Raw genomic sequence first — 15,501 nt, forward strand, 5'->3', positions numbered from 1 at the left:
AACCTCTCTTTTCTACTTCCCACTTCATTACTACTCTCACTGCAGATTCCATACTTGGGCTTTTGTTCCTGTGAAGAATTGGGAGAAACTGGAATATGGCAGCTGACAGACCCACCTATCCTTCCTCTTACCCATGGGCCGACTGGGGGCTTCAACTGGAGGGAGACCTTGCTACAAGACTGAACCACACCAGTGAAGAAGGAAGGGGCTTGAAAACGCTTTTGGATAAGTGTCTTTTTGTGTGTTTAGAACAGTGAAAAAGTCTGCACCCCATTATAAGTGGACAGCTGAGAATAATTTGCATACTTCCTTTGATGCTTTAAAATTCCTGTGATGAGACCGTAAGGAAAAAAAAACTTGATTCAGGGATAAAATTCGTTCTCTATCTCTGGACTCTTACCTAGCTAACAAGGCTTTCGAGGGTCATCGCCCTAAGTTGAGGCACCTGCTAAGGCAGAGGAGGTATCCTCCCTTCCTTCCTTCCTCTCTCCCCACCGCCAAGGCCCCTGAGCCCTCCCGTGGGGGCGCCAGCCCGGCTGGAGGAAGGACGCAGGAGGAAGGAGGGTCCAGACTCCAGCTGCGGCAACTGAGCTGCCAGTGTAGGGACGGGACTTTCCCTTTAACACCGTGTTCCGGTCAGACAAAACCACGCGGAAGGATTCTCGTCAGGCTCTCAGAAAACGTGCCCTGCAGAGCATCGTTCTAAGCTGCGCATCAAATTCTGCTCTCAGTGTGACCCCCAGCGCCGCTGGGTCCGCACGCATGCCCTGAGGACTCGGACGTTCCTCTGGTGCTGCCAGGTTTCTCCAGAGCAGCTGCCTGTATCTGTGAAGTGGGGGACAAGGCACACTTGCTCTCCAAAGCACTTTTAGCTACTCAGGAGGAAAATAAGATAAATGTGTGAAGTATTCAACTGTAGGAGCAAAGAACTTGCAAAATATAAAGTGACTCTGAATTAACACCATGTTGCAACTGAAAGAGCCACCGACTTCTGAATCACCGTGGTTGCTTGTCCTTGGCTCTGGAGTCTGGACTATGGTCACTGGGTTAAGGCAGTTGACGTTTTGAAAGGATGTGTGTGACATACATTTTTCAAGTCAGCAAAAAGCTCATTCTTGTGCAATATGGACATCTAGAAACCATACCAAGGGTCAGGTCATTGTCCACTCACATATAGCACATGTCCATCATAACAGGACATCCACAAATGTACCAGTTGTAGCAGGGATGCATAACGAAGTCAGGGAGCTAACGGAAATGACAGTCATGACAGCGCGGCCATGCAGGCTGTCCTTCTGTGTTTGTTTTTCTATAATAATTTTACACATGTAGGTAGGGCAACTTAAGGAGAGTTGGGAGCAGCACATCCTGTGGTTTCCCTTCACACCTGCTTCCTGAATCAAGAGGCAGTTTAGCTAAAGAAAATAAATGACAATCAAGCCAAAACATCAGTTATCAATGTCTACTTGATTGTGTGACGGGCAGAGTGCTGACGGCAGCAGACAGTGGTCTGGTCTGGTCTGGTCTGGTCTGTGTAGCATATGTGTGCAAAATGAAATCCCAGTACTTAAAGAGCATTAGTGCAAAACATATCAATATATATTGTAGCATCGCGTAAGCTTCAAAACCCAAATGCATAAAATACGGTAAATATGGTGTATAGAAAACAGCCCTGGCTGGTGTGACTCAGAGGATTGAGTGCCAGCTTGCAAACCAAAGGGTTGCCAGTTCAATTCCCAGTCAGGGCACAGAGAGGCAACCATACACTGATGTTTCTCTCCTCTTTCCCCCTCCCCTCCCATCGCTCTAAAAATAAATAAATAAATAATAGGTCTATGCGCCTCTGGGGAATGGGAATGTGATGATTCCCTGGAAAGAAGAGTGAAAGAATGCTGTCCATGTGTGTTAATCAGCAAGAGGATTGTAGTGGGGGGGGGTTAAAAGTCACTTACAGAAACATGTCATAAATTTTACATTTTAGGGAGCAATTCTTGATTTCTTCTGGCATTGCACAAACACCAGCTTCTGAGTATAGAACTAACTCTATGCTGACATTGGTAATATAAATGTTTTAACCTTAAAATTGGTGAAATACTCTCATTAAGGGGTTTAAGAGAAACATCACATTGCAGTTCATGTAATGTGGCTGCCATTCATTCTTTTATCTGTAAGGAAGGGAGTCAGATCTCTAATGTTTATTACATTCTGCACGAATTTTCATGGTCTTTCAGTGCTCCGAATCATGCTTGAATACCTCTCATGCAGTTTCCTTGAAAATAGTAGCAGTATGTTCAGGGGTGTGTCTGTACTTACACAGAACAGAACAGGCTATCCCCTCCCTCCCTCTGGTTTGTCTGCGTCCTGTGGCAACCTGATAGGTCAGTGTAGCTGGGCCATCACCCATGGTCCTTAGTCCAAAGCAGACAAAGCCTTGGGCTGTTGTCTACATGGGCAAAAGGAGGCAGAAGTCTGAAATGGTTCTCTGAATACTTTGGGTGGAAAACCTTGAGTAAACCAAGAGTTTATTCCTCTGCTGTAATAATCCAGGTTGCTTTTAAAAATGCCCTGAATATCTGAACTCACAATAAATTCTCTTTTCACATCTACCTATTTAAACAACTAAACTTGAGCTCCAAATGAGAAATTCTTGGAAATCATGTTGAATAACAAAAGAAACATGATTTCATACTCATCCAAATGCTCTGGGTTGGTATTACAATGTGAAGTCTAGACTGGTTGTTTTTGATCTGAGCCTGGGGCTAATTAAGAACAAATGTCGGTGGGGTGGGGCAGGAGAAGAAAGGAAGGGAGGAAGGGCATGCCAGGTACAAACACCGGATGGTTTCCTGTAGAGAGGGGTTTTTTTAATGCGGGAGGTTGTCTGAGACAAACTGAGAAGGGATTAGCCAGAGGGTTTAATGTGGGATTGAGAGCGAAACATCCTGCTGCGTGTACTGGGGGCTGCGTCGGTCCTCTCGTGCCCCAGCATTCATCAGCGCTGGAGTTTTGGTTTCTTTGGTTTTAAAATGCCACATCTATGCCTCCCTGGACAAGAATAGTCTGCACATTTCCACGTACAAGCTAGAATTTCAGGTTCCCAGGCCCCGTCTCCATTGTCACAGGGGTGGCTCGGAGCTCACCGCTTCAGCCCGGCTTGGACTTCAGAGCACAGGGTTTTCCGTGACATTCGGATTCGTGCAGTCTGAGTGGCCGGTTAAATGGCCATTCTGGTGGCTGGAAGAGGGACATGTTGTTGACCCTGTAGGAAGGGCTTCCAGGAGTTTCTACTTTTTATTTGAATTATACTTTAACCAAAGAATTATTTTAAAATAACCTTATATTTGAAAAATGATTTTGCAAAAATAAAATAAAAGATAATATTTTCTGGAGTGATGTCAGTTTGGTAAATCACTGTTGCTAATTTCTTGTATTTTAGGCTGATGCGGTCACTTTCCTGTCAGTGGTATTTGGAACGCATATCGGTGGCCCTCCAATTGTGTCCAGCATCCCCACAATGTATCTTTCCTACTCAACTAGCTGTGTTTGTATTAAACAAAACCTACTCTTTCAGTCGCTCAGTGTTATTGCAACTGATTGAAGAGCTACAGTGAGAGAAGTTCCTATCTCATCGCCTTTGAGAAGGGCTTCCCTGGGTGGTAAAAGAGGAGGTGTTCCTTTGTAACCTAGGCCCTCTGCAGCCCGGGTTGAAATTGAAAGCAGTGCTGAACTGCTCTTTTGAATTGACTGTAAGTAAAATATGTGTTAGAATGCAGATGAACCTCCTTCATTTCCACAGGCACTGTCACGATTGTACGTGCAGTAGCTTCTCAGATACTGGAGCACAGGGTTATTAGCCTTTAAATTGTGGTCCCCCCGCCCCGTGTGTGACAGCATAGAGCTGCCAGCGGCAGGGAGGAGTGGAAGCAGTTGGCCCAGTAGGCTGGGGACAGCAGCCATTCAGCATCCACTGGGGTTAATCTTCATTCACAGAGGTGAAAGGAAGTGTTTCCGTGGGAGATGGCAGATGCTTTTCATCTTTAAACAAAGGATTAAAATGAGATTTGCTTCTCTTTCATACTTTAACGTGGTGAATTTTCCTAGGAAAGTGACTAGCCATTAGAAAAAGCCAAGGGAAGGAACAGCATTGCCTCTGTGGTACGGAAGAAATAACTTGATTTTTAAGTCCATGTAATATGTTCAGTGCACGTAGGTTTACAGCTAAAGTGATTAGTAGTCCAACTTCATATGCAGTCGGTTCATACAGATGTTTAACGTGGTGCGACGTGTCTGCCATTGCTCCCACAGAAACTGCAGCTTTGCCACTGTTGAACTCTTGGACTCGGTACAGACAGGACATGCGTGGGAAGTGCGCACTGCTCCTTTCTCTGATTGCCACTCAGCAGGAGAACACCACCCAAGTAATGCCCAGGCCATTCTAAACCCATTCTTGGAGGTCTTTTGGTTTCTTCCTCCTTTATAAGGTTATTGTGTCCTTTTCTCCTGTTATTCGGGTGTATTTCTTTGAAGAAGGAGGTATGTGAACAGGAAACCACGCCTACTTGTATGGCCATGGTACCTGTAAACCACCGGTGGCATCCGCACTTTCCTGGCCACTGCCCTCCCAGCTGCAGCTCCCTCTGGGTGTAAGGAGTTCATCCCATTCCAGGCACATCTCCACCCAAGAGGCTTGTCGGCAATTTAATAAAGAGAAACTGTCCTCAGTCAAGCAGAGCGATCTCATGGTAAATTCCGAGTGGTCTCTATTTCCACCACGGTTGCAGGTTAGGTTGCTATGGTCATTGCAGTTGTGCAAGTGGCCACTAAGAGCACGACTCCTGGCCCAGGGCCTGAGGGACCCTTGCTGCTGATGGAAGCTGGAGGATGCTCTGGCAGCCCCAAGGCCCAGCCCCTGCCAGCGAGGCATCCTTCGTCCCTGCTGGTGGAAAGGAAGCTCTGGGGGCTTCTGCATGTGCACGCCTTTGCACCCAGTCTGCCTCCCGCCAGGCCCTGCAGAAACCACCTGTGGAGGGAAGAGGATTTGGGTGGGAGGGAAAGGAGGTCCAGCTCTCCCGAAAGCTGTGGCCCTGCCGTTCTCCATCCACAGAACTTAACTGCAGTCAATTGTTACAGCTGTTCTACTCCATCAGTAGTTATTGTCATTCATCTCTTCCACAGAGCCCATGTTTAAAGTAAGAGTGTGTTAAGCCACTAGATTTTCAGTAAACCACGTGTGAAAACTGATGCCCAGGAAAGGAATGCGGGTTTTCCTGGACACCACCAGCTCCTTCCCTGGCAGGTTAACTTCCTGCAGAACCCTAACAGTTAAGCTCACTTCCCACAACAGGCCATCCTAGGTTTAGCCTTGTGGCTGGTTCTCAGTTATCTGCTTGACGGGCTCCCAAACTCGTTTCACCCTTTTCCCATGTACATAAAGGCTGCCTGCAAACATCCAGAGAAAATAAATCAGTATGCTTTGGATTTATTTAAGCTAAAATCAACAAAATGTCTTTTGAAGTTGCGGACCAAAAAAGCCTTCTTTCTGAGGAAAGATCATGCTTCATTTTGCCAGAAATCAACATATTCCACCCTCCCCAGAGAGGGCTTGCTCCTGGCCATGAAAAGACACAGAGGTTCATTCAGCTAGCTGGTCACCGGTGTGCCAACGGGGCAATCTAGCAGGTCTGTGGTGTGTAACCAGACAAGTCAGATACGGTCCCGGAGAAGCCACACAGCTGCTGCGGGTCCCAGCTCAGCTGCTGGCGGGACTGCTTAGACTTGTCTCACCTGCGCAGTGGGCATGGGATGACTGACTGCTCATGGCACGGCTCTGACTATCAAATGGGACAGCAGATATGAAGTGCCTAGTACTACATGCTAATAAGTAAGGTCTTTCACTTATTACTCATGTATAGCCATATGAGCTCACTTAGATAAAAATTACATATATAGCCATTTTCTTGTCTAAGGGGAATATCAAGGACAAGGAACGAAAATGGCCTCACTCATACTAATATCACTTTACTGTTCTCCCCATAAGTCAGCTTCTGCAGTAAACGTGGCTATGTGGTTGAATTCTGTGCTTTGTCAAAGAGGCTGCCTTAATGATTTACCACCTTTCCCTTTGTACAACTTTATAAAGTCTTGAAAACACATTTTTGTTCTATTCTCATCAGTATTTTACAAGGCTAGGAGATCAACCCTTATTATTAGCTCATTGTGTGGAGCTAGGATACTGAGGTTGTGGACTCACCCATCATTCTACAATACTGACAACACCGTTCCTGGCCGGGTGGCAGGCTGGGGCTACCGTAGCAAACCAGAAAGCAACGTACCTGTGCCCAGGTAGTAGAGAGATGGGCAATGAACACATAAGTAGACAAGATACATAATTACAGCTGTTGATCAATGCTGTCTGGGGAAAAAAAACTGAGTTTTGTGATAGAGAGTGGGGCAGAGGGTACTACTTTAGACCTGATGGTCAGGTAGGGTGTCCCGAGCAGGTAGCATTCAGATGACAGTGAAGGCTGCATAGAAGTTGGTTGTGGTGAAGAGCTAAATGAGGAAGGTTCCAGGAAGAAGGGAGCTCAGAAGGCCCCAAGTGGGAGGGAGCCAGCTGGGCCAGAACAGAAGGGCTCAGGGAACTAAAGCTGGGTCAGGATGGCAGGAAGTGGGAGAAGAGGGTTGGAGAGGCCCGCAGACACGGGGTTCTGTGCAGGCCACCTGTCGCCTGCGAGCAGAATGTGGCCCACAGCCCATGTCTGGATGTCCCACAGGCTCGGCATGTTTCTACAGCCTGTGTTTGTAAGGCCCACAATCATAAGGGTTGAAAAACATCAGAGAAGAATATTGTTCGTGTCACAAGATAATCATATGAAACCCAAATTCCAATGTCTATAAATCAAGTTTTATTAGTACACAGTCACACTCATTCATTTACATATCGCCTGTGGCTACTTCCAGGATACAAGGGTAGAAGTATGTTGTAGAAGCCACATGGCCTGCAAGTCAGAAGTACTCACTCCCTGGCTCTTCACAAAGTCCGTCGACCTCTGTTGTAGGCAAGGACGAAGCCTTCGGATTTCGTTCTAAGTCTGAGGGGTCTGGCAGAGAAGCTAGTTTACCTGGCATCGCAAATCCATACACTGGTGGTGCCCAGTGGCTGGCAAAGTCACACCAGCATTTTCTAGGTCATTTATATGTGTAGACTTTCTAAATTTCCTCGACAACCTTACTCAGTAGATACTTATTTGGTATTACTCCCAATTTACCAATGTGGAAGCTGAAGACTTGACTAGTGTGGTATGGTTGGGTATCATCCCCAAAGTGAATGCTCACTGGCTTGATTCCTGGTCAGGGCACAGGCCTGGGTGGTAGACTTGGTCCCCAGTCAAAGACTGTGTTCCCCAACTGATGTTTCTCTCATATCGATGTTCCTCTCCATTTCTCCCTCCCTTTCCCTCTCTCTAAGAATAAGTCAATAAAAATCTTTAAAACAAACTAGAAGCTGAGTCTTAGAAGGATTCAACAATTTGCTCAAAGTCACATGGCTAGTAAGTGCTAGAGCTGAGACTTGAGCCTTGTCAGCCTGGTTCTAGAACCTGGATTAATAGCTTAAAATATTTTCCTAAAGAAATTTTAAAGAAAGTACCGCAGAACCCCGAGGCAACCGGGGGTGCCTGGGCTCTTCAGAACACGACTTGGAAACCACTGCACTCATGCTGTCCCCTCGTTTGCGATGGGGACACCGAGGGAAGTGGCATGTCCTGGGAGAGCATGAGCTTGCTGTCCTGCGGTGCATTTCCCGCACCACAGTGTCCTTCTGAAATCGGCTCAGACCACGGGGGTTTTAATTAGAATGAGTTCTAGGCAGAAACTGTAGGGACCAAAGCGTACAGTTTCCGTCCTTTTCCAGGCACACCTGACCTACCCAGTCCCTGTGGGGATGCAACGCAGGCCCAAGCGTTTGAGGCCTGCAGATGAGTGGGGCACCTCCGGCCGCTGTGCCGGGCACTTCGGGTGCTCTGTTCAACCTACACCGCCCGGTCACCCTGTGCTGTACCTGTCCTCCCCACTTCACAGAAGAGGAAACAGGTACCAAGGGGCAAGCTGTCTGCTCGGGCTACATGGCTGCTAGTGACAGGGCCCAGGCAGCAAGCCTAGGTCTGCTGCCTCCTCCCCCACACACACCCCACAAGGCTCTGCTGTTCCTAGGAAGCCTTTTCCTGGATCGCTAACTAGTCACAAAGGCTACTGCTCTCGCTGAGAAACTCCCCTGCTGCTTTGTGTGAGATCACAGCGGGGACCCCAGAATCCCAGGCCTGGGCGTGAATGAGCCATTTGCAGCATCTGCTGGGAAATGCAGGGGAAGCCCCCTCTTGCCAGGCCTTGGGAAAGGCCATGGGTTCTTCACAGAAGCCATGAAAGGGCAAAAAGAAAGTTTAGTTCTCTCATAACTGCAGCAAAAACCCAGTGGCTTCTACACATGGGAAATCCCCAGTCTTTTGTGACCCCTAAAACAGTCAAAGTTTCACCTATTTAATAAATGTCTTCTTTTTCAATTTTTCTTCCTGACAATCTACGTTGACCAAGGTGATGATGGGGAATAAAGAGTATGTTTGTTTATTTCTCTAAAATCTGTGCCTACGCCACCAGCCCATCAAATGACACTTTCAGGAAATGGGGTTAAAATGACAAATGGGCTGCCAGTTGCAAGACCTCCCACATACAAGGTGGTCAGTGGACATTTTTCCATTAGGAATAGGAAAAAGGTCACTCCTTGCCCACTATGCTCCAACCTCATCTTTTCCCTCCACCTGGCTAAGCAGCCACATGGGCTGGTTACCCCTGTGGAACCCACTATGGGCTGAAGACTGAAGTGGGGGTGACGAAAGAGTCGGAAAGACCATTAAAACCACAAATGCATGTCATTCACAAGCCTGTCTTGCAGCATTTCCTCCGCAACCCATTTTTATTCTGAGTCCAAGAACCTTTTGTGACATTTGTCAAGTTTTGCCACCATTCAATATCACACCCATGGATGAAAAAGATATACTTATCATTGCCCAGTGAAATTTAAAGTAAGAGTCTAATGCTCTGCAGGAATTAAAAGTCAGGCATCCTTTTAGGTTTCAGAGCAAAAAGAGCAGTGTTTATATCTCAAATGGAAAGTTCCTTCACTCTTTCATTCACTCGTTCACATGCCTCACTCACATTTCAAGTGCTGCTGTGGGTCAGGTGCCCTGGGCCAGGTGCAGAGAGGCAGGTTTGCAAGTGGGAGCCTATGGGGTCCTGCTCCAGGGACACACCTGTGAAGGAAGCAAGATCAGGCACAGAGGGCAGCTGAACAGAAATGCGGTCACAACAAAGGCCCTGGCCGTCAGGATCTCGTGCGAGCTCTGGAGCTGGAACCTTCCCTTCCAAGTTGCTCCGCTTTGAGGCAAGGGGACAGGACCTGTACATCCCATCCTGGGTGTTCCATGGAGGGGGTGCAGCCGTGGGTATGCTGACTTCTCAGGGCGGAGCCTGGCAGACAGGTCTCATCTTTCCAGCCCCTGAGGGGTCAAGTAAGTGTCTGGGTTGTACGTCAGAGCTTATGCCCCAAGTGCCAGCTAAGGACCAGCATTTGATTTAACTGCTTTTACTAACCTTGACTTTTCATGAGAACATACCCAGTTCCTGTTATTTAAAGTTTTCCTACAATGGATTCAATTTAGTAAATAAGTATTAGAATTTTACCATGGTAAACAGCCTAGAAGGCCATCTACAGATGAGCGAGTAAACAGACTGTGGCATCATGCTCACTAAACTGCTCCTCACCAGCAGAAAAGAATGACCCCTCTGCACGCACCGCGTCACAGATGGAGCTGCAGACACAGGTGCTGAGTGAGAGAAGCCAGACAAAGGAAAATGCAGTGTGCGATTCCACTTCTGCAAAATTCTGCAAAATTAAAACTAATCTATAGTGGCAGGTCTCAATGATCAGTGATTGTTTTAGGAAGGGATGTGAGGCCCTGGCCGGCATGGCTGTTGGCTGGATGTCGTCTTGTAAACTGAAAGTCCAAGGGTTTGATTCCTCCCTGTCCCCACCCTGCCCCCACTTCCCCTCTCTCTCTGGAATCAGTGGGTATATCCGTGGATAAGGGTTAAAAAAAAAAGAAGAATCTTAGATAGAGAACAGATTAATAGCTGTCAGATGGGAAGGGGCTATGGGGCTGAGTGAAAAGTGAAAGGATTAAGCAAAAAAAACAAAAAAGGGAACAAAACAAACCTCATAGACAACAGTATGGTGATTGCCAAAGGGAAAGTGGGTAGCGGAGGTAGAAGAGCGTGAAGAGGGGATAAACAGTGATGGAAGGAGACTTAACTTGGGGTAATGAATGCACAGTAAAATGTACAGATGAGGTATTACAGAATTGTACCCCTGAAACCTGTATAATTACATTAACCAATGTTACCCCCATTAAATTTTTTAAAAATAATGAAAAGGCAAGGGAGGACTTTTGAGGGTGACAGATATTTGATTGTGGTGATGAATTGATAGGTCTATGGATAAGTCAAAACTTATCAAATTGTCCACTTCAAATATGTGCAGCTCAATGTCAGACAGACGGCCACAGAGCTGTTGTTGTGACAACTGTACCGTGCAAGTGTCTGGGCAGGCCTTGCGGGCACTGTGGCAAACAAGGAGCAAACCAGCTCCAGGGAGCTCAGCCTCCAGCAAAGGAGCCAGATGTATGTTCAACTGAATATAATGCAAATCAAAATACAAACTAGTATGATTTAAATGCAAAACTATTGTGGGGGGAGTAGAGAATTTATTTTTTTCTGGGAGTATATAGGATAGTAACAGCTAACTCATACAGTATTTACTATGTGCAAGTCACTATGTGCCAGTCACTTAAGCACATTTCATGTCTTTAATTCTCACAACAACCTGGTGCATGGGGGCTGTCATTGCACCTATTTCACAGTCGAGGAAACTGAGGCTGTGGTTCCAGAATCCATGTTCTTAATCACTAGTTACTACCACACTCTGAGAAGTGTCATACTCGGTCTGGGCCTTGCAGGATGAACTGAGTCTCCGCAGAAAGAGAAGGCTCTTTCTGGCACAGAGGACCTGTGAATCACAGCACAGTATGCCCACACCTGTGCTTGAACTACAGCCAGAATTGTCTATGGGTCCACACTGGGGCATAGTGACAGGGGAGCCGAGAAGGTGGATGGAGTCCGGGGCATGAGTGGCCTTGGGTGACTTGCTCAATAGTTTGGACTATAACCTTCAGGAAAAAGGAAACCACTGAGAGTTCTGAGTAGAAGAATGACATCAAATTTGAGTTTTAGAAAAAAAAAAAAGGAAAGTAAAGAGAAAGTCTACCTGTCTGCAGTTACATGAACACCTGGCAAATTTTATGTGAATCTCTCATGGGTATTGCACTAAAACCCATCACGTCAATAGATTTGATAGATTGCACTATACATTTAAGTTTCAGTCTCAGAATATTTCATTCTCTGGTCATCTAAGTCCTGTATTCATTCTTTTTTCACTTACATTTCTGTGTGTTTTTTACCCAACAGAAAAATTACAGAAAAACCACAATTGGAAGCAACATGACTCTTTTGCAGTCCCCTTACCTGGATTTACTTCAAAATTGGTTCAACATTTTTCCCCCACTGGCTTAAAACAGAGTCTCATGATGGCGTCTTAACTTTTTTTCTTGTAAAAGTGATTTTGGAAAGCCCTCTGCCAGGTGCAAATGTGAGAGATCCTTAACTAGCCACTTAACGAGCCACGGTCAGTTCACACCTCCCTCGGAAGGCCCAGAGATACCTCACGTGCACTGTCACCCGGCTTTCTTAAGGTGATATGAGACAGGTCACAAAAATAAAGCCTCTCCCCAAAGCAAGGAAACAGCATTACCAAGAAAATCAAATGCTCAGACACCCATGGAACCTTTACTATAGAAACTAGAGTCCATGGAGTAGAATCTTATGAGGAAAAAATAATAATCAGACCAAAAACTCGAAAGTACTTGTTTCTACTCTCAGTTCAGCCACAGACTCATTGTTCCACTTCAGATAAACTCTTTAATTCTTTATTTTAAAAATGGTGCAATGCCACAGTCACTCTCTGCTTCCATAAGTAAGTCAATATATCTCAATATGGTCAACAAACAGCTAGGAGAACCTTCTGTGACCCTAGCCACACCAGCAAATAGTAGAGTCAGGGCTAGCTCCCACAGCTCTTGGTTTCCATTCCAGAACACCCTCACAGCCGGAATTGTTCAAACTTCCCTTGTGATACTGTGCTGCCACCCTTCAAGACCAGGCAGGTCCATGGTATTCGCACAGGTGGAATAATATTCACGGAGCTGTTGGGATGTCTGGCATGCCTTTATTCATGGGTGGGTGGGCCATGCACATAGCAGGCTGCGTGTCTATTTGCATGTCTCTGCATAGCACATGTCACGGCCCCTGCTCCCCAGAGTGGCACCCATCGTGGCACCTGTCTCATTGCATGTCTCTCATCATCATCACCCCCAGCAGGGAGTCCCTACCTGTGTAAGTACTAGAGGAGAACAAATTCAGAAAACTACCAGAACCTTACATAACATAACACAGTTCTGCACATGTGAGCCCAGTTCATGTTATAGGAACAGCTTATCGGACCCAGTGTCAAGGCTGTGAGAACACTGGTTATCAGACCCTCCAAATCTATGGGAACACTGCTTCCCTTAGCTACCCAGACACCTGGTCAAGGAAGCCAGACTGCCTCCACTTACCATACAGATACCTATACAGCTAATTAAATAGACAGGTGGCTGCTCATTCAAGTGAAATTCTGATTTAATCAATCCAGGCTGACCCTTGCAATCTGAATTTTTTTAGCTGATATTTCAAGGCATTTGTATCACCATATAATTTAACACATATTAGATTGTGCTAAGCTTCTTAAGAAAGCTCTTTTTTCTCTCTTTTTATTGTTTTTCTACCTGTTGAAATAGGTAAAATATTTTGAAGACACTGTTGATAGATAGAATTTTTCCTATCCAAATGATTGACACATTTACAGAATATTAACATTCAATCAATTACGACCAGTAAATATCATTTCCTTTACAATTTTCCAAACATTACAGACTAGCCTCTATTTCCTAAACATAAGCTTATTAGTATGTTGCTATGTGCCCCTGGAAAAGTGAAATCGAGTCTATCTCAATTTGTTCAATTATTGAAGATTAAATACCAATATTGTTCATCTACATATTATCTCCCCCACTACATCACATTGTCCTAAAAATAAGAATTTACCTGTCATATCTGATTCTATCTTAAAACAGTGTGTGCTAGGGCACTTCTGGCCAACATGGAGGCATAGGTAGATAAACTATGCCTCCTCTCACTACCAAAAGAAGTATGACAAAAAATTTAAAAACAAAAAACAACCAGAACTGCCAGAAAATTGACCTGTATGGAAGTCTGACAACCAAGGAGTTAAAGAAGAAACATTCATCCAGACCAGTAGGAGGGGTGGAGATGGGAAGCAGAGGCAGAGAGGACTCGTGGCAAGGTGGCAGCTGGAGGGCCAGGGTGGGCAAGGCAGTGGCTGGTAGAGCGGGCAGCCCCACATTTCCATGTGCATAAACCAGGAGGAACAACTGGGGAGTGAGACAGACCGCGCAACTCAGGGTTCCAGCATGTGAAATATAAAGCCTCAAAACCTCTGACTAAAAAAACCTGTGGGTGTTTTGACAGTGGGAGAAACTCCCAGCCTCACAGGAGAGTTTGTTGGAGAGACCCACAGGGTCCTAGAATGTACAGAAACCTACCCACCTGGGAATCAGCACTAGAAGGGCCCAATTTGCTTGTGGGTTGCCAGGGAAATAGCTGAAAGCCTGTAGAAAGCTAAGCAAGAAGCATTGTTTCCTCTCAACCCCTCCCCCACAGAGAACACCACAAACAGCAAAATGCCTTGCCTTGCCCTGCCCTGGCAAATACCTTAGGCTCTGCCCCTTACTACATCTCGGGCCCACTGAGACAAAAAGAGCTATGGCCCAAATGAAAGAACAGATCAAAACTCAAAAAATAGAACTAAGCAATGAAGAGATAGCCAACCTATCAGATTCAGAGTTCAAATCACTGATAATCAGGACGCTCGCAGAAATGGCTGAGTATGGCCACAAAATGAAGGAAAGAGTGAAGGCTATATAAAGTGAAATAAAGGAAAATGTACAGGGAACCAACAGTGAAGGGAAGGAAACCAGGACTCAAATTAGCAATTTGGACCAGAAAAAGAAATAGACATTCAACCAGAACAGAATGAAGAAACAAGAATTCAACCAAATGAAATGAGGCTTAGGGACCTCTGGGACAACTTGAAAGTTTCCAACATATGAATCCTAGGGGTATCAGAAGGAAAAGAGGAAAAGCAAGAAATTGAAAACTTGTTTAAAAAATACTAAAGGAGAACTTCCCTAATCTGACAAAGGAAATAGACTTCCAGGAAATCCAGGAAGCTCAGACAGTCCCCAAAAAATTGGACCCAAGGAAGCACATACCAAAGCACATCATAATTATATTACCCAAGATTAAAGATAAGGAGAGAATCCTAAAAGCAGTAAGAGAAAAGGAGAGCATTACCTATAAAGGAATTCCCATAAGACTATCAGCGGATTTCCCAAAAGAAACCTTGCAGTCATTAGAAGGGGCTGGAAAGATGTATTCCTAAGTCATGAAAAGTAAAGGCCAAAATCCAAGATGACTCTATCCAGCAAAGCTTTCATTTAGAATGGAAGGGCAGATAAAGTGCTTCCCAGATAAGGTCAAGTTAAAGGAGTTCATCATCACCAAACCCTTATTATATGAAATGTTAAAGGGATTTATCTAAGAAAAAGAAGCTGATCAACAATACGAATGGTAAAATGATGACAAACTCACAACTATCAACAACCAGACCTAAAAAAACAAAAATAAAAACAAACTAAGCAAACAACTAAAACAAGAAGAGAATCATAGAAATGGAGATCACATGGAGGGATAGCAGCAGGTAGATGGAGGGGTGAGAATGTGGGAAAAGGTACAGAGAATAAGAAGCATAAATGATAGGTACAAAATAGACAGTGGGAAGCTGGGAATAGTATAGGGAATGGAGAAGCCGAACAACTTATCTGTATGACCCATGGGCATGAACTAAGGAGGGAGGGAATGATGGAGGGGGTGTGCAGGGCAGAGGGGAATAAAGGGGAAAAAATGGGACAACTGTAAGAGCATAATCAAGAAAATACATTTTCAAAAAAGAATTCAGGAAAGAACCAATGACAGGGACGTCCAGTTAGAAGCACATGTATATATTAGCAGTGAGAGGAGGAAGGGAAGTTCGCTCATGGACACAGAGAAAGTCATAGGACTGGCAGAGTGTGTCACGGAAACCAGCAGGCAACTAAGTCACAGAACAAGGGAGTGATCAACCAGCAGAAGGGTCAAGAAAATGAGGACTGAAAAACA

General features: G+C 45.4%; 1 protein-coding gene across 1 annotated transcript in view; it reads left to right on the forward strand.

Annotated features, from left to right (window-relative positions):
• The window catches only part of UBASH3B (ubiquitin associated and SH3 domain containing B), a 143,000-nt gene extending 139,427 nt beyond the window's left edge, over nucleotides 1-3,573 (forward strand). Inside the window, exon 14 of the mRNA XM_037142805.2 lies at nucleotides 46-3,573. Within this exon, the coding sequence (XP_036998700.1) occupies nucleotides 46-183 (138 nt within the window). The 3' untranslated portion in view covers nucleotides 184-3,573. The remainder of the gene's footprint in view (nucleotides 1-45) is intronic.
• The last annotated feature ends 11,928 nt before the right edge of the window (nucleotides 3,574-15,501 follow it).

The sequence above is a fragment of the Artibeus jamaicensis genome, unplaced genomic scaffold, assembly GCF_021234435.1.
Source record: "Artibeus jamaicensis isolate MK-2021 breed Jamaican fruit bat unplaced genomic scaffold, CSHL_Jam_final scaffold_660, whole genome shotgun sequence".
Taxonomy (NCBI): Eukaryota; Metazoa; Chordata; class Mammalia; order Chiroptera; family Phyllostomidae; genus Artibeus; species Artibeus jamaicensis.